The sequence below is a fragment of the Agelaius phoeniceus genome, chromosome 1 (assembly GCF_051311805.1).
Source record: "Agelaius phoeniceus isolate bAgePho1 chromosome 1, bAgePho1.hap1, whole genome shotgun sequence".
In the NCBI taxonomy this organism is placed as follows: domain Eukaryota; kingdom Metazoa; phylum Chordata; class Aves; order Passeriformes; family Icteridae; genus Agelaius; species Agelaius phoeniceus.
Genome location: NC_135265.1, coordinates 20,958,745 through 20,977,819, shown reverse-complemented (window position 1 = coordinate 20,977,819; position 19,075 = coordinate 20,958,745). Strand labels below are relative to the sequence as shown.

The following is a 19,075-nucleotide window of genomic DNA, read 5'->3' as shown; positions in this document are numbered from 1 at the left end:
TGTCATTCTTAATTTTTTGGGTTTTTTTATTTTTTAAGGAATAGATTATATAAATTGCTATACTTGTGATAGAGCTTAAAAACTTCTCTTCTCCTCTGTTCCTAGAGGTGTGGATGGTGTTTGATACAACCTCAGGGCACAGGACTGTAGTGGCTTTGAAAATGAGCACCTGATTTGGTACAAAAATGTCCTATTTTGATACAAAAAACTTCCTACTCTAGCAATTAGAAACCATAGTAGAAAGACACCTCATGCATGACAATAATAATTCTTTGGAAATGTAAATCATGCAACAGGGTGGCTTGACTCATGTTCAAATCACTTCCTTAATGATGAAACCCCTGCAGTTTCATATAGTTCATATACATTAAAATAGAATATTTCAGACAGACTTGGTTAGTTTTGAGTATAGAACCTAGTCATTTACTTGGAAAAATCAGCAGCTAGTCATACCAATTTGATATGCTTTACAACACTGGCAATGACAATAGGCAACATCATTTTAAAAATAAATTTCATAAAAGAATTTGCCAGTTTCTTTATCAAGACAAAAATTAGTCAAGGAAGTTAGTCACAAGGGGAGAATTCAATGCTGGAACAGTCAGATGTTCAGCCTGGTAATAATTCAGAAATCCAAATTACCTTCTCCTAGTCAGAATGCAGGGAGATGCATTATCAGAGTTCAGAAAAACCATCACTTCCCTGGATGCACTGGCCTTTCATGGGGGCTCCTCCTTACACTTGGCTTTCAGCTAAAGGGAGAGACTTCTCCCAGCTGAAGATTACAGCCAGAATCCCTTTTTCTCTCAAACAGGGACCTTTCTGTTTTCAAAATCATAGCAGTCTTTGTGTTTTCAGGCCATGGCTGAAGGTGTTCTTAGACAGTGAAAGCCACAGCAGTCACTCAGGTGATAGGCCACAGCACTTACTCTGGCTGAGCACTACAGAATGTTCCTCTGGTTCAATTATCTGTAGGGTATTAAGGGTCTTTTATTTCCTCATGGTAAAATGGGTTCCTATTGCCCAGAGTTTGTTTGATGGTCATGGTGCAGGGGATGTGTGAAGGAATGCCTCTACAGCCCCATGCATGCCTGGGCTTATGGCTGCTGTATGGTACTGACACTAAAATTATTGTATTTGCATGGCAGGATGTTTTTTCATGGGTATTTAATCTCTATGTGTCTTTCTACACCTCCTGGAAGCAGAAACTTTAGAAAAAGGGCATAAATCTGATTAAGAAAAGCATTCCCATCTGTTTAGTCCAGGTTTATGTAACTGGAAAGCACATTCAATATTTGGACTAAATTACTCTTGTTTCTTCCTGTTTAAATTAAATGGTAAATGGAAAAAAAAAGTAAGTGAATTCTAGTCTTTTCAATGATGTTTTCAGACCAACAGATATTTTTGCAAGGAAATAATAGAAATTCTGTTATATGGATTTTTAATTTTTCGTACAACCAATATGTAGTATAAAGCCATTCAGGCACTCGTACATTTTCTCTATGCATATCCACTTTTCCCATTAATGAAAGTTACACACAATACAGGTGTCTTTTTGCTAAATTTCTAGGACTTGATTCTGTATTTCATTCCTGGCAGGAAACCAATAATAATTATCTGTGGGGAAAAAAAAAAGGCTGCAAAAAAAAGGCATAAAAGAAAATTTCAGTCTGAACTGAAACTCTTGTGATAAAAATACCTGTTTGTATTTTCAAGAGTGCCATTACCTCTGATCTACTTCTGTAGAGATGATGTTGTGGGCTGACCAGGCAGCTGCATGACTGCACACTGGAATTGCAAGGGAAGGCATTGCAGTAAACAGCACAGATGACAACCAGTAGTTTGTAAATAATCCCCAATGTGGTACTGAGTGATGCTCTTAGCTGTCTGTTCTTCATGACAGAAATGGTTAAGATCTCCATCAGCCACTGCCTCTGAGAGTCCCATAGCATCTTCCATGAAACTAGACATTACTGTGATTTCATTTCCATTCAAAGTACACTCCTCATGATGTTTATGGCTACACTGAGACAGTCTCTTCTGAGAAGGACAGGAGAGATCTTTTGCATTTCAAGGGAATCGTTTTAATCCCCTTGGGGGTTAGCAATGCAAATGTGTGTTAAATTTATTACAGTTTACAAGAAACATACAGCTTCTTCCATTCGCGCATCTGTGTAAGTGCCAACCAGTAAGAGGCACTTAAAGGTTTACTGTAGTCCCAACAGCCAACAATATCTGAACATTTCATAGTGAGACACAGAAATGAGGCAGGTGGCCAAGAGCACATATGGCAACAGCGACATAAACATATGGAAATTACACTTGAAACATGAATAGGGCGGTCATATTTACTAAAACAAATACCTTGGATTTTAGGGGCAATTTTCTGAATGCATTTTCTGAATGAGGATGATTCTTGCATATGTGTGCCATTGAAGATTTTGTGAAGTATAAGTTGTGGTCTGTTAGGAAAAACAGATGGGGCACCAGCACACCTTTAAAAAACAACAGTCTACCAAAGCTATCAGTATTTCTGAGTACAGCATCTTAAATCCATGAGATTGTTGGTTATGTGCTGTTTTGCTTTTTGCCTACTCACAGAACGAGTATGTACTTCTGTGCCAGGGCTCTCAAAGGCTTACAGCTCAAACTTGATGGCTTAAATAGAGCTCTGAGAGGGCTGGGCAGCACAACAGCGTCCAGGCTGGGCTTTGGGAACCCTTAGCCTCAGGAATGCTGTGTGACCTCTGCCTCTTATTCAGTGGGTGAATGGAATGAGCTGTAGCCCAGGACTTATACTGCAAGCACTTCAGTAGCTCAACCTTGTCAGCTTCCTTTGCTTGACTAAGCTCCAGTGAACAAAAGAAATTAAAACCTCAAGGACTTACTTTTAGATACAAATTGTATTCCGGCACTTCTGGTTGCCAACAGAATGAAAGCAAAGCAGAATTTCTTTCAAATAAACAAGATCTTTAATAAAATACATAGGTTCACATTCTTTGTTGTAAAGTACATTACCTGAAGTACAATAGCTGACTGCTGTGAATTGGGGTGTGAAGATTACCTTTTTCTCTACCCACTGTTCAGGTTTATCAGAACTTCCAGTGAAGAGATTTCTTCCTGCAGGACTGCAAGCTAAAAAGAATCAAAAATCAATGGTACTTTTGCATCCCCCAAGTGCTGAAGCAATACATTACAGATAATATGTCTACAATGTATCCTTCACTTCCCATAGCAGAGAGAAAAAATATGTCCCTTACCTGATGCATCAGTGCAGAATTTCAGAATGTGAATCATGCTTTAGCCACTCAAGTTTAAAGTTATCTAAATGGCAGAGATTCTGTCATCTTCCTTAAGCAACCTCTGCATTCATGCTGAAACAATTTGCTGCTACTCAAAGTTTTTCTCTGTTAACTTTTATTCCATTGCTATTGCCCTGTACTACCTACATCACTCTTTTCCATTGCTAGTAGTCCCATTTTGATAGTAAAATTGCTCTGAAAACACTGGGATTTTTGTCTGGCCCTTTATTTTTCACATATTTGTATGTATTTGCAGATCATAGTTAATGAACAATTATCATATGGCCAGATGCTCTCCTAAGACTCTGACCATATGCCTACTGAAATTAATAGCAAAGTCTGTTTGGTACAGAAGTGGAGACACACACTTTTGTTAAAATCAAGACTGCTACTATCCTAGTTATTTTCCGGAAGCAAGATCCGGGATGCAGCAATTTCAATAATGTATTGTCCACACAAAAACCCCCTAAATTATTCCTGGGGTCATTGTTACAATAATGCCTTAGGCATGTAACTGCTTACCGAGCTACAAGGAAAACATATTTAACCTGTAAAGTTCATTCTTAATCATAGGAGCTGAGATTACTGTCATGGGAGGCAGCTAAAGAAAACACCTACATTATTTTCCGGCTGCTTATTTTGAACACTTGGCAGCCCTTTGTGAGTAGTTAGCATAATTTTTCCCTGATCTTACACTTTTGGAAAACTCAAAAGGAAAGGGAAGGTTCTTAGAAAGATATCTAGATAAACATACATCATACCTATAGAGGGGTTTTAATAAGTTATTCGGACTATTTTGCCAGGCCTGTGACACTAAACTTGCCAGCTCCTTCTTGCAGCCACCACGCTCACTCTGGAGGGGGACAAGGAGATGAGAGGGGAAAACCCAGCGCCCATTTCCGCGACGCCGAAGATGCCGCCGCTGTCACCCCGTCCTCCCGGAGCGCGCCGTGCCGGGGTTCCCCGCGCCTGCTGTGTGGGACACCGCCCTGCCACGTCCCGCAGCCCCAGCGGAAACCTGCCAGCCCCCGGGGACCCAGCCACAGCACAGGCTGCCGCCCACCCTCCGCGCCCCGCCGGCCAAGCCCAGCCGCCCCGCTCGCCGCCTTTGTGTCCGCGGCCGCGGCCGCCGCCCCTTCCCCGCGGGCGGGGCGGGGCGGGGCGGGTCCGCGGGGCGGGTTCGCGGCGCCCATAAGAAGGGGCCCTGGCCGCAGCCACCGCCCTTCTTCGCCGCACGCCCTGGTCGTCCCGCTCCATTCCCGGATTACAAAGCCTGCGCCGCCGTCGCTATGAGCATCAGCACGAAAAACTCCTCGTACCGGCGCATGTTCGGCGGGGGCAGCCGCCCCAGTACCGGCACCCGCTACATCACGTCCAGCAGCCGGTACTCGCTGGGCAGCGCCCTGCGGCCCAGCAGCGCCCGGTACGTGTCCGCCTCGCCCGGCGGCATGTACGCTACCAAGACGACGTCGGTGCGGCTGCGGAGCAGCATGCCGCCCATGCGGCTCCACGACTCCGTGGACTTCTCCCTGGCCGACGCCATCAACACGGAGTTCAAGGCAAACCGCACCAACGAGAAGGTTGAGCTGCAGGAGCTTAATGACCGCTTCGCCAACTACATCGACAAGGTGCGCTTTCTAGAGCAGCAGAACAAGATCCTGCTGGCCGAGCTGGAGCAGCTCAAGGGCAAGGGCACGTCCCGCCTGGGCGACCTCTACGAGGAGGAGATGCGGGAGCTGCGGCGACAGGTGGACCAGCTCACCAACGATAAGGCACGAGTGGAAGTGGAGCGGGACAACCTCGCCGACGACATCATGCGGCTGCGGGAGAAGTGAGTGTCCCGGGGGAAGGCGGGTTGGGGCTGCCGCCGTGTCCCGCTGCCTCCCTGCCGCCCTGTCCCCTGGCGCGGAGGTGGCCCTGGAGCATCCCGAGCGGTACCGGGCGGGCGGGAGGCTGGGTGGGGGTATTTGGGGGACCCCCGCTCCCTCCTCACCGCCGTCTTGCCCCTTCCAGGCTGCAAGAGGAGATGCTTCAGAGGGAGGAGGCCGAGAACACCCTGCAGTCCTTCAGACAGGTTAGCGGTGGTGGAGGAGGGAGGGACCCGAGGAGGTGGTGGCTGTGCCTGGGGCGGAGGGTGGGAGTGCAGGAGTTTGCTTTCCTTGCACAAAGAGGTTTCCGTCAGTTCTCACGCAAGCCCTCCGTGTTTTCTTTAGGGGGATGCTGCAGTCTGAGGGGAGGGGAGGTAAACTATTGTCCTGCTTTATCCAAGTCTAGCCCGTTTTACAAAAAACACCCTAACGTGGAATCACTTTCCGATCCAATAAAAGTGAAAGGGGGCCATCTGCTCGCTTGGCTGAAGGGTATTAATGGTTTCTATGGGATTCACCGTGGAATGCAGATACAGGCATTATGGCAAGTGTGGTGGCAGCAGATTGAAATAATAGATCCCTTTGTGTCGGAGGGGAGGGCGCAGTGGGCTGCATTCTTACTAAATGTGTAATGGTGCGGGAATATTTCTAGCGAAATGTGACTGTTATGGGCCAGTTTTTGTACAAAACAGAACTCCTTTTTGATGATTCACTGGTCAGTGCATTACTGGGCAACAGTTTCAAATTTAAGGGTTTTTTATGTGGGTGTTGTCTGCTGACAAGAAGTAGACAGTATGTTCCTTGGGGCGAGGTCACAGGATTGAGCTTGCCTCCTCTGGGTGTCCATTAAGAACATGAAATTTAATCCTCTGTAAAACAAAGATGTTAACCTAGGAAACAAGTTATGTTAGAGTTTAGTCTTTGTAGGATGCTGTGATGTTATCCAGATAAAGTAAATCTACATGACAACCAGAAACAACTGTGCAAACAGTGTTCTAAAATTTTTAAGCTCAAGTTTTCACTTGTACGAAACCAGCTTTCAACTTAGATTAAGCCTTGTTTGGACTAAGAGATATTTAGGAATGTGCCTTCTCAAAACAAGGTCTCTTCTCTAAAACTCCTGGTGTAAAACAGCATTGCTAGCATTCTTTCAGACTGGAAGTGACTGCCCTTATCACCAGGCAGCTGGGTACAGGCTGACTTTGTCCCAGAGCTCTTCATAGGCATTAACAGAAGTCACTGTTCAGGAAATCAGCACTTGATTGTTAGCATTTCCCTGGGAAAGGCTAAAAGAAAGACTGCAGTATATTTACAGTTCTTGAAGGACAGCAGGTGTGTTCAAGAGATAGTGTGGGGAAACTGAAACACCTACTCCCATTCAGAGCCTGGGAATTCAGTCTTCACTGGTATTCTGGGGACAGAAGTTTTAAACAACAGTCTGAGATACTGCCTTAATTTAAGCTTATGGTTTTTTTGGGGTTTTTATGAGTACTATGACAATTTTCTGTAGTGTGAAGTTCTATGAAGGAGCATTTAACTTAAGTTTTAGAGAACCTCATCTACTCTGATTCATTGCAGAATTCAGTTGAAGGATCAATTGACTTAAGGTTGGCTTTTACATGATCTTTCATATTTAATTGGTGTACTTTAGGCATGTCTGCATTTCAATCCAGCTGAATCTTATGGAGGCTCTGGGCTTTAAAGTGAGCTTGGCTTGGTGTGCCTACCCCACACTCATTGTCCAGTTTTTCCCTTTATTTGGAAAGGGGTCACTCAGAAACTCAGCCTCCAGCAGATGCGTTCACGCAGGACAGTCAGAATTGGATCCATTGAACCTCCTAAGTTGTAGTTTGTGCATAAGAAATGCAAATCATTGGCTATGGAAACTCTACACTAAATCCCCTCATGACATAACTGGTACATGCTGGTGTGCTTGATTTGACCATTGGTCATACCTAATTTTTCCTTACTGGCAAGGATGGAGTTAACATGTTGGTTTTGAAACCTAAATCTGTTTCAGTGCAAGTTTTGTTCTTCTGAAAGTGAAATTAAATTCACAGAACACTGAAGCTGAAATACCCTGTTGTGCTTTCCATTTTAAAACAATGCACAGCTTTCTATTAAATCATTATATTTTTCCACTGGAAAGTTGTATAGATTTGGATCACTTCAGCAGGTGCTTTCCTATTCTGATGTATCATCAAAGATACTTCTCACTTGATGAAGCAGTTGTGTCCTTCAGTATTTTAAAATAAAGAATGAATATTTGAACTTAAGCTTTCATTTCCAAAAGCTGCTGGTTTCAGGCACTGTTCAGCTCATATGTACTGAATTTTAATTTATTTCTTCTGGACAAAGATATTATTTTACTTATGTGCTGAGAGATGTATTCCATAAAGTATATGTGAAAGTTCAGTGAGGACTTTCCTTTTGAGGCAGGACAAGCATCACAGTGAGAGAGTTACTGCAGCTTTGCCAGCTAATCTAGCAGCAAGGAATAGGTCCTGAACCTGTGGCAAGCCTAATAGGTCAGGTCCTGGCTAACATGAGGTTTGTCTAAAGTAAACATGGATGCTCAACCCTGCAAAGTGTGTGGCTTGTACTGAAGAAGCTCCTAGGATAAAATCAGCACGTATTCCAACTGCAAACAAGTTGTACTTGTTTGTTCAGGCTACAAGTAGCCAATTCATTTATGTGGTTCTCCACACATCTAGAAACTACTGAAACACTGAATTTTAGTGATAGGGAATGCATAAATGATAGTAAAGTACATGCCACATATTTTAAGTGTCTTCAGTTTAACTTGCTTTCAATTTACTATAAGGTCTTAAAATCCTGTAGCTATTCAGTTGTTATTTAAAAAAAAATAGCCTTCAGGGTGAAGTTTTCTGCAAAATCCTCTAGAAAATCTTTGGATGTCTGACTAGTTATGTAAACATGTTGGGTCATGGCCATGTCATTTTCTGCCAGAATGATCATGAGGGGTTTTGGGGAGAGGAAAACAAATTAATTAGGAAATTCTTTCCCTGAACTGAAAAACAGAGCTGATATGAACTGTGGGTGTAAAACTGGAATTGATAGAAAAGTTATGGAATGATGCATGAAAGGGGTATTTTGCTGGATAAAGTAAACAGAATAATTCTTCTGGAGCAAGGACCTTGCCCCAGAGTAGGAGTGATCCAAGGAAAGGCTTTCTAGGAGTCTAAAGAAAACACTCCTTATTTCAAAGGTGCCATAATAAAGAGAGCTGCTGATTAGGAATGCTTATGCTTTGGACAATCCAAAATAGCTTTAGAGTAAGCTGTGAGAACCTGATATGTTAATACCCTGTGAGCACAAGCATGTGGCTGTGTATGTAACTAGCGTGAAAGGAACAATCTTCCCCTTTGCAACTAAAGGCCTTACACATTCAAAATGTAAGAAATTGCCAATAAATGGCAACGTCTTATATTTTGAACTAATTCAAGTTGTTCCTTTGTAGCATTCCTGATGTCTTCTGTTATGCTCTAAATGAATTTTTGCTGTTGATTAAGACTATCTCTGTGCAGCAAAAGGTGGAGCCTTTGCCAGCAACTGCAAGGGTGTAGGCAATGATGAGTAGCTCAATTTGTGTTTATGCTGACACCTTTTTTTTCTCAAGGGAGATCTGTTGACCTGCATTGTGAATACTGCAGTTCTTACACATACCTCACCAGCTTTACAAGTATGCTTTAAAAGTGTGGTCTGTGAACCTAAGGGGCTCTGTGCTTTTTCACCAAGCAGTCCACAAGTTAAGCCCACTGATAGGCCTGACAGCATATGTGCTGCACTTTTAAGCCCCACTGAAAAGAGTGGAAGTTTGCAAAGTGCAACTCTTTGTCAGTATAGTCAGGCTAGAAGCACTTACTGCAGACTTCTGACTCAAGTACTTGAAGGATTTACACCCACTATGATCCGTGTGCTCTTGATCATGCTTAGCAGCATGTCAGCAAAGATGTCATCAACATATATGGTATAGTTTTCAAATCCACAATAAAGGTGCATATCTAAGGTTTAAGGCTAAGGTAGGAGGTGGCAAAAAGGTTTTCTTGACTGCTTTTGATTTCCTGTTGTTTTGCCAAAAAGCTCAGATGTAGCATCAGCCTGTATGCTGCTGAACTTGCTATAAGAGACTTCTCTACATCAGTTTTGTAAGATTATGAAATGTTCTTCTCTCTGGTCAGGATGTTGACAACGCCTCTCTGGCACGTCTTGATCTTGAGCGCAAAGTTGAGTCCCTGCAAGAGGAGATTGTCTTCTTGAAGAAACTTCATGATGAGGTAAGCTGAGAAATGAGGTCTGTGTTTAGATGCAGACTGTCTAGCAAGGACTGTCTGTCCCAGAGTCCCCACCTGTGTATTATCTGAGTGCTTTTGTGCAATAATGTTGAGTGTCTGCTTCTCTCTAAGGAAATCCGAGAATTGCAGGCCCAGCTCCAGGAACAGCACATCCAAATTGATATGGATGTTTCTAAGCCTGACCTTACTGCTGCCCTACGTGATGTTCGCCAACAGTATGAAAGTGTTGCTGCTAAGAATCTTCAGGAAGCTGAAGAGTGGTACAAGTCCAAAGTAAGTAAAATGCATCAGGCACTGGAACTCATTCTGTTTAACAGCTTTGCTGTGGCACTTGCTGTTCCCTCTGTCTCTCTAATGGACATGAACATAACCATGACACAAAGCCTTTTTTTAAATCCTACTCTGGGAAGGGTACAACTGAAAACATTTTGTGCCATAACTACAGCAGCAAAGTAATGGGTGTACACTGGGAGTCTTTCCTGTCCTGGAGAAATTAGTGAAAAGATAGCAAATGTACAATGCAGGAAAACAAGTAAGAACGTTTGCTATGAATTCTAATATTACATTTAGAAATAGAGAGGTACTTTAAGAGTAATACCAATATTTAAGCATTTCAAGTGCTAACCCTTGTAATACCTCCAGTTGTCCACAGAAGGTTTGTTTCACTGTTTCTGTTGAAGTGTTATGCTAACCAGACTGGGGTTTTCCAGTTTGCAGATCTCTCTGAAGCTGCTAACAGGAACAACGATGCCCTGCGCCAGGCCAAGCAGGAAGCCAATGAGTACCGCAGACAGATCCAGTCTCTCACCTGCGAAGTTGATGCTCTTAAGGGAAGCGTAAGTAAAAGGACAGCAGTTGTTCTTCTTCATTGCAGCTTTAAGCACTGCACTGCAGTTTAATTGTCAATTTGGATGTGAATGCAGGTAATCTGCCATGCAATTCAGCAGCATATTAATACTTTTTGAAAAGGATGGTGTAGGCTCAATTCGTGTGTATGCACAACAGTGCACTGGCTAGATTGATACACTGAATCAGTCTTAAGCTGTAAACAATAAGTTCACTTTCTTGCTATAATATTCACTGTTTATTTAGCACTTTCTGAAAGTGTTTATGCCTTGTCTGTCAGGTACAGATAAAGTTATAAAAAAACCTGGAGGAGCTGTGAAAGGTGCAAATTTTGCTATTGCTAAAACATGACTCCTTTAAGACAGGCTTGAAATGGATGTAACAGTGTTTAGCACACCTGCAAATCTCCTCTACCAAGGATTGTCTGCATGCTGACTTGAACTGCATGTATTGGGCTTACTGTAAAGGATGGCTTTGCCACCTGGCACAACAAATATGTGGCACACCTCAGATCACACTGCAGAATAACTCTCCCTGACTCTGCAAAGGGAAGATAAGGAGATGACAAATTTGGGACATGTCTGGGCATTTTCAGAAAGGATGCTAATGTAATACAATTTTCCTTCTTTAAAATGTTGAGGGTCTCAAGAGTGGGGAAGAGTCACTGATCTGCAGCAGTGCTTGATTTCACCATTCTCTTCCAGAATGAGTCCCTGGAGCGCCAGATGCGTGAAATGGAGGAGAATTTTGCTGTGGAAGCTGCTAACTACCAAGACACTATTGGGCGTCTGCAGGATGAGATTCAGAACATGAAGGAAGAAATGGCTCGCCATCTCCGCGAGTACCAGGACCTGCTGAATGTAAAGATGGCTCTTGATATTGAAATTGCCACCTACAGAAAACTGCTGGAGGGTGAAGAGAGCAGGTAATCACATGCAAACATTTTTCTAAAGCCAGAAATTATTAGAAGATACTTTATACCCATATCTGAATTTATCCATTTCTTTTTTCCTTCAGGATTAACATGCCTATTCCAACCTTTGCTGCTTTGAACCTGAGAGGTAAGCTGTTTCTTCTATTTCAGTTTAGGCAGTTGCTCTATCATTAGCATGAGGGTTCTGGATAGTTCCTTTTATGCTGGTTTTTGAACTTGTATAAATGCAGTTGGTTGTGAATACTCTTCCTGGATCCACCTACAGTAGATGCAACTACTTAACCTTGGATGGTAGCAGCTCCTTTGTTCCTGGACACATATTTTTAAATATTGATACATACAAATAATTACTTTGGATACCTGCTGAAAGTGCTTTAAGGGGCACAGAGAGAAAAATGTGGAAGACCTGGCTTATTCAGAGCAGGAGACTTCTTTGTATACTAAATTGCAATTCTGAAAGTTGACACTAAAATCTGTTACACCTCATAGCTTTGAGGAGGCACTTCATCTAGACTATTGGTAATAATACATCTTCTTCTGCAGAAACCAACATTGAGTCTCAGCCAATGGTTGACACTCACTCAAAGAGAACCCTTCTAATTAAGACCGTCGAAACTAGAGATGGACAGGTTGGTGGTAACTTTAATTTTATTTCTATCACAGCTGGTAACCTTAAATTCTTAAGCTTGCCTACTGCTTACTGCAGCTTGTATCTGGTAGTAAGTTTTGAGTAGAACAGCAACTGGCATTCCAAGCTGTGTGAACATACAGGTATAGCAAACAGGTTTCTTTGGAAAAAAAATCAAAATTCATCTGATAGTAGAACTTTAATTTGGTGACTGTTACCTGTGTATTTGCTAACTCAGCTGAGTTAGCAAATTCTCAATAGATTCCCTTAGGAAAACATGTGACAATAAACAGAGATATTTTACTCGCTTAGGATAAGATGCTGTTGTTGGTGTAAGTAAATAAGACTTGAATGGTTTCTGTATGCTATTTGCAAACTAGAATTTCTCATAAGTGAGAGCTGATAAGCTGAACCCACTTGTTCACATTTTGGAAGTGGACGTTCCACTTCTAACTCTTAAAAAACCCACAAAAACCTTCCTACTTAAACTTAATGCAAGTGTTTCTGTTTTTCATTAGGTTATTAATGAAACTTCCCAGCATCATGATGACTTGGAGTAAAGCTGAAGTGAAGATGCATTCTCACTAAAGGAGAAATTCTTACCAGCAAGATTGAAAAAGTCCATGTCTTAAAGGAAGAAACAGCTTTCAAGTGCCTTTCTGCAGTTTTTCCATGAGCGCAAGATGATTATGCTAGGAAATAGGTCTTAGATCTTGCAAACTGACTCTCCCTGAAGGATTAGAGTTTACAATGGAGTCTAGTTTACAAATAGCAATATCTTGTGCTGCAATACTGTTTTTAAGTATCTGAATTCAATAAAACTGCTTTTTCCAGCACAGTATGAGCAACCTGTCGCTACTTCAATAAATCTTTGGAAAATGGCTCTTGATGTGTTCTAATTTGTTAAACTTCATGACTTTCTGGAAAGCCATAACAACATAATGCTGGAATTATTATACGGTTGACATCTTTAGTACTGGCTGTGTGGAATGCTGTTTTTTCAGTTTAACTAGATAAACTGTCTTACTTATTTACTGCTTAGGTTTTGGAACCAATTAAAATGGATTATAACTGGCAGTTGCATAATGTATTATGATATCACTTGAATAAAATGATACTTCAAGCTAATAAATATTAATCTTGTTTCCATATACTAGTTAATGCAGTTACTAAATGTCAGAATGCCTGAAGTACCTTAAAACTTGGCTTTATAAAACATAGCACTTATGTAGCAGAGAAATAGTTCATGTGAGTCCTTATCTCAGACAGCACCTTGCAGAGTTAACAGCTGACTTGGTGCATTAACTTATTTTTCCAGGAAAAACTAGTTCCCAAAGGCTTGTTGGTATTACAGAAGCTACATGAAGGCTTTGGCTGGAGTGGGGGTTAGGAGAGACTAACTTGCCCTTTTGCTGACAATTCCAGTATTTAAACCCCTTTTAAAGCAGGAGAGCCACCATGCTTGGTGTTGTCTACTGAACATCAGTGTAAATGCAGAGAATGGGAACAAGGAAGTTCTGCTCTGCCTTGCCATAGTCTTCCAGGAGGCAGTAGTGGAAGTTGATTTCCTCTCTGAACACTTAAGTTTTCTTCTGCAGTGCAACATACTTCTCCAATTGAAACACAATAAAGACCCACAGCAGAGCCCCATGAAAGTACCTACTGTGTTCTGCATTACTTCTGCAAAGTCTTCTTCCTGTAAGCTTTTACTGAGATACAGATTCTCTGGAATGAGGAACTGCAACCTGAAATTTTTCAGTTAATACAATAGTATTCAGGGGAAGGGTAGAACTTCCATGTCATATAGATATGCTAGATATTTTGGAATTGATCTCTAAGAAAAACTTACTGTTACCTCCATCTGAAAGGGATGAAAACAATTTACTCCTTTTCCATCCTTATCCTTACCTTTGCTCAAGTGTGTGCTTAAACCCTCTGCAGCTCCAAACCCTCTGCAGCTCCAACACACAGGTGCTTTATGTGCTTTCCAAGAAAAAAGTCCTGCAGCTGGCCCAGTGTTTGTTCTGGTGACTCCCTTCATGCAAAAAGGGACAGAAGTGACATAGGAGAGTGCCTGGACCCAAGCCACAGCTTTTGCCTCAGGAAAGCAGAACAGATTCAACCTGGTCCACCATGTGGGGGTAGAATAGTCTCGCTAGAAACTGAGAGTGAACCCAGCCTTTTTCCTGTTGCAGAGATTACAGACACCAGGTTTTCTACTACCTTTCAATATCCAGACTGATTTAAAAAAGCATAAATGAGCTTTCATGGGAAGTATTTTCTGTGATAATAACAGTTCTGGGCATATGTAATATCATTTTGAGCACTTTATAGGCATGTGTCAACAATCTTTCAGGACAAGTGGAATAAGGGGCTGATGTCCTGCCTGCTGCAGACTACTTCAGTCTTTCTCTCTATCTAGTTACTGAAAAAGCTGAGCCAATGCTAAATATAATTTCTTGTTCCTAAAGCAGTGTCAGAGCCTTGGCTGGTGGCATCTGGCAGTCTGTGGGTAGGGGGTGGTGGGCACCCTTGGTGGCTGTGGGCAGAGACCCACAGCACAGTGTGCTTTTTGAAATGCACATTGACCTCTGGAGCTGTGATAATCTTTCAGATATTGCTTCTACTCTGCCACCAGCTACCTGCTCAGTGTTTTCTCTTGTCTTTGATTATTTCACTCAGTAGATAAAAGAAGTGCCTGTATCAAGCACTGACTGCAGCAAAGGAGTTATTCCTGGCTCTTCAGTGTTTAGGGTTACTCAGAACACAGTGAAGCGTGTGACAGAGCTCTCAGTCCTGGAATAAATAGAAAAATAAATAAAAATAAATAAACCTAGTTGCTAAGGGGACAAGAAAATTGCAGAAAACCTCAAAAACCTGCACCCCTGAAAGAGCAAGAGCACCCTTATGGTGGAAATGAGAGTGGACAGTGGCTGTGTAAACTTTTCAGTGTTTGATCTAGGGGCACCAGCCTTATGCTCATATATAATTACTGAAAGCTGCTTCGTGCTGAGCCAGCAGCTGACCTCAGATCTGTATTTCACATCCCAGTAACTGCAGGCAGCAGCTGCACTGAGTGGGGCAGACCCCATCCATGGCCAGGCACTTGTCCTGCCCCCACAACGAGCCTCACGAAGCTGCTCCCGTGAGCTTACATAGGCAGTGCCTCCAAATATGTGAGCTGTTCCCACAGTCAGCAATAATCATCCTCCAGTCCTCCAGATGACTGAGAATCCTCATACTGAGTTTGTTTTTCTCATGTAGCCAGACTCTTGCTTTCCCCTTTTTTTTTTTTTTTAATAATCTTGCAAAGCCACTGTTAGCAGAGACTCCATATTCCAAGCCCCTGGGAACATGTAGTTAATGCAGTTCTTCTGCCATCCAGTTGGTCTGTTTTAGTACACAGCAAATATACTTTTCCCTTCCTCTCTCTTTCTTTTTTTTCTCCTCTCCTCTCCTCTCCTCTCCTCTCCTCTCCTCTCCTCTCCTCTCCTCTCCTCTCCTCATTTCATTGTTGAACACACTTACCTGGCTCACAGAGGGCTCACAGTTCTGTCCCTTCTCTCCTCCCTTGCCTGTGGCAGCCATTTACAGTTGTAAATGAATCTGGTGCTTTCACTGATGCCACACTGTGCTGGGTGGGAGCATCTGCATGTTGAAGTGCATGGAGGAAATACCTACAAGACTGCTCTGAGGCTCTGAATGTTCAGCTGTGAGGTTAAATTGCTCAGGACACCTTGGCTGAAGCCTGCTGAAGGCATGGTGGGACATGTCCATCATGGTGGTGGGGGCTGGCCCTGCTGGGCCTCAGGCTGCAGGGTGCTGCCCCACAGACTGACAGGGCTCTGGGCAAAGCCACAAAAGCATCTGAGGAACTTTCAGAAAACTGCTGATAGGAAACCACTCATCCCAGCCCGTTGGGAAACTTCCCAGCTGGTGTCTGGACCAAATCCCAGCAGCCCAGGCCCAGCAGCTGTGATTACAGCACTTCCAGGGCTCACATCCTGTCTGTAGGTGCAAGGTCCCATGTGTAAGTGGGTTACTGGGCACTTTGAGACTGGTCTGTTTTCCCTTTAGTCAGTCATTTAAACATATCTTGTAAGTTCTCATCACCTTTAGGCACCCATGGAGCCACTTGTGGCTGACATCCCAGGGCAGTCACCAAGGACCCAATGCTGTGTGGAGATCATGTCCTGCTGGAGCACACCTGGTGTTGGGAGGGACCTGCTCCTGGCCAGGACTTGCTTCTGCCAACTGCTGGAAGGGAAGGCATTCAGAGGATATGAATTCCCATGTTTGGAGAGCATGAACAGTTGAGTGGCTGGATAGAGAATTTTGCTGGTGCCTTAACAAGTATTGGAGATTTTAATTATAAAATCCTTCCACAGGGGAAGGGAAGCCTGGATATTGCCAAAAATTTGTAAGTAATTAACATAGAATAGACTGCCCTAAGAGACACTTACTTGAGTGCAGTCACTCATGCAGAACTAGGAAGTGCCAAAAATAAAATTATGTCTTCAGTCTTCATTTGGTCTCTTTATGCTCATGCATAATCTTGTGGATTTGGGCTTCAAGTTCATGAACCTTGTCTTACTGAGTGCACACACCCAACAGCACTTCAGGAATCACTACTGCTCACTGCTAGAGCTTTTCAGATCTCCTGCATTTGTGTTTGCTGAGTTTATCTGCTTTCAAGAGTATGACTTTTTAATTTCCTCTAGAGTTCCCTCTGCTGTTCTTCATGGTCCTTTGCAACATCCTGTAGAAGGTGAGGTATTGTGAGTCCTGTTTGAACCATAGGCCATGCAGCACAGCAGTCAAGATCAGAAGTGGAAACCAATCTCAGGGGTCCACTGTTTCACCCAGTGTACTTTTAAGGCACTTACTGATTTCAGGCCCAGGTATTTTCCCAGTCTAGACTGCAGATTAAGTCCCCAGAAAATGAAGTTCACCCATTATGGGGTATCAATGTCAAGCACTTCAAGTGAAATTCTCAGCTTCAGCCAAGAAAGCTATAGCACAAACACGGAAAAATCAGCATCCCCAGCAGTGCAGAGTTACCTCAGCCACAGGACTCTTCTCCTGCCCACAGCATATTGGACATTCCATGGTCTGTGTTCATTCCATGTTCCCTTCTCCTGCACTGAGGGCAGCAGTGCTCTGGCTAACAGGGTAACAGGGCCCCTCCTAGCGCAGTCCAAGGCCATTCCCTCAGCCCTCGAGCTGGCCAGAGGGAAAAGTTGCTTGTGGGCTTCCATCCGAAGCTACCAAACTCATTTTTTCTGGAAAGGGCAAGTCCACAGCAGCCACGTCTCTGCGCAGCAATGTGTCGTAGTTTCCGTACAAACTCCTCAGCCTGACATTTTGGGCTGGTTTTTTTTTCCCAGAGATGTATTGCAGCTGTCTCCCTGTGGTGGGTGACGAGAACTGCAAGGCAAGGACAGCCTGCAAGGAGCCTTTCTTCTGGCCTGCAAGGAGCCTTCTTCTGGCCTGCAAGGAGCCTTTCTTCTGGCCTGCAAGGAGCCTTTCTTCTGGCCTGCAAGGAGCCCTCCTTCTAGCCTGCAGGGAGCCTTTCTTCTGGCCTGCAAGGAGCCTTTCTTCTGGCCTGCAGGGAGCCTTCTTCTGGCCTGCAGGGAGCCCTTCTTCTGGCCTGCAAGGAGCCCTTCTTCTGGCCTGCAAGGAGCCCTTCTTCTGGCCTGCAAGGTGCCTTTCTTCTGGCCTGCAAGGAGCCCTTCTTCTGGCCTGCAGGGAGCTTTTCTTCTGGCCTGCAAGGAGCCTTCTTCTGGCCTGCAAGGAGCCTTCTTCTGGCCTGCAGGGAGCCTTCTTCTGGCCTGCAAGGAGCCCTTCTTCTGGCCTGCAGGGAGCCTTTCTTCTGGCCTGCAAGGAGCCTTCTTCTGGCCTGCAAGGAGCCCTCCTTCTGGCCTGCAAGGAGCTTTCTTCTGGCCTGCAAGGAGCCCTTCTTCTGGCCTGCAAGGAGCCTTCTTCTGGCTGGTGGCTCCTTGCCTCAGTGAGTGGCACGGGGTGGCTGGTATGGCTGCAAAGGGAGAGGTGCATCTTTCTCGAAAAACTGCCCTGCAGTTATTCTCTGCTCTGTCAGCAAGACTGGAAGATGTGTCAGACTTGACAGACAGCATATAAATACATTTTCAGGATGGAGAAGTGTGGTGGGTTGAACTCGGCCAGCAGCCAAGCGCCTACAGAAATGCTTGCTTGTCCTTGTCACTTCCAGTGAGATGGGGGACAAAAAAGGAAGAACCAAAGTAAGAAAATTGGTGAGTGGAGTTAAAGGCAGTTTAATAGGTGAAGAAAAAAGTGGGGGGAAAAGAAGGCAATCACACACTATGCCCCACAACCAGACATAGGCCCACCTGGTCTCTGAACAATGACAACCTGGGAAGCCTTCTTCTTCCTTTACTTCAGTCTTTATTGCTGATGGCTGAGCTGATTGAACATGACATTGTATGGTATGGAATATCCTGTTGGCCAATTCAGGGAATTTGTCCCAACTGTGTTCCTTCCCAGTGTCTTTCCTACCCTCAGCCAGACTTGTTGGTGGGTCAGAGTGGGAAACAGAGAAAGCCTTGATGCCTTGCAAGCACTGCTCAGTCAAAACTTCAGTGTACCTTCAACACTGTTTTAGTCACACATCCTAAGCACAGCACCCCCAGGGCTGCTGTGAAGATACTGAACTGCATCTGGGCCAGACTCAGCCAAGAATCTTGCAGAAATTCAGATGGGGGTGTGTGTCTCTGTACCTGGCAGTGGGGTGGAGGCCATATACAAGATCTGAGAATGACCCAGATTCAAATCCTGGGTCATTCTCAGATCTTGAATATTTTCCAAATTAAGGGGAAGGTTTGAAGCCCAGATCTCCCAACTTAAGACGCCTTATAGAGTTTATGGGTGTCCAAGAAATGCATGAGCTTGATCTCTGCCCTTTTATGCAACCAGCTTTATAATACATAGAAAAGTGAGTAATGTGGGGAAGTTTTGCAGTCTGAAGAACTCCATGTGCAGACCAGATTTCCATTCCCATCTCTAGCTGTTGTTTAAATACTGCAAACACACCTTAGCTCCCACCTACTGTAAACCATTACAATCATATTTTAAAGGTTATTTTGCAAATTGGAGATGTTAATTGCAAACATACTTTCAGCTCGAGCAGTCCTTCTTTGATGATG

General features: G+C 43.8%; 2 protein-coding genes and 1 long non-coding RNA gene across 10 annotated transcripts in view; 1 reads left to right on the top strand and 2 right to left on the bottom strand.

The window, feature by feature from the left end:
• Positions 1-4,379, bottom strand: part of TRDMT1 (tRNA aspartic acid methyltransferase 1) — a 40,902-nt gene extending 36,523 nt beyond the window's left edge. For 3 of the 7 annotated variants that reach the window (XR_013181050.1, XM_077174430.1, XM_077174451.1), the window contains exons 1-2: positions 3,261-4,047; positions 3,019-3,135 (exon numbers count right to left, since the gene is read on the bottom strand). Coding sequence is in view for 4 of the 7 variants with exons in the window: in XM_077174430.1 (XP_077030545.1) it covers positions 3,019-3,135; positions 3,261-3,297 (154 nt within the window). In the remaining 3 variants the exon portion in view is untranslated. The other 4 variants (XM_077174435.1, XM_077174471.1, XM_054639951.2 and 1 more) reach the window with 4 other exon arrangements.
• A 130-nt stretch (positions 4,380-4,509) lies between these two features.
• Positions 4,510-12,777, top strand: VIM (vimentin). Its single transcript, XM_054640059.2, has 9 exons — positions 4,510-5,133; positions 5,316-5,376; positions 9,373-9,468; positions 9,598-9,759; positions 10,197-10,322; positions 11,037-11,257; positions 11,350-11,393; positions 11,810-11,895; positions 12,413-12,777. The coding sequence occupies exons 1-9, from the start codon at positions 4,592-4,594 to the stop codon at positions 12,452-12,454; spliced, it is 1,380 nt and encodes a 459-aa protein (XP_054496034.1). The 5' UTR covers positions 4,510-4,591; the 3' UTR covers positions 12,455-12,777.
• LOC129124897 (uncharacterized) lies at positions 12,494-17,202 on the bottom strand. 2 transcript variants are annotated; one of them, XR_008534913.2, is made up of 4 exons: positions 16,956-17,202; positions 16,358-16,653; positions 16,008-16,151; positions 12,494-14,690 (listed from the first exon to the last, which is right to left on the bottom strand). It is a non-coding gene; the product is annotated as an uncharacterized LOC129124897 (long non-coding RNA). The 2 variants fall into 2 exon arrangements; XR_013181053.1 differs by having other exon boundaries at positions 16,008-16,653.
• Positions 17,203-19,075: the final 1,873 nt, after the last annotated feature.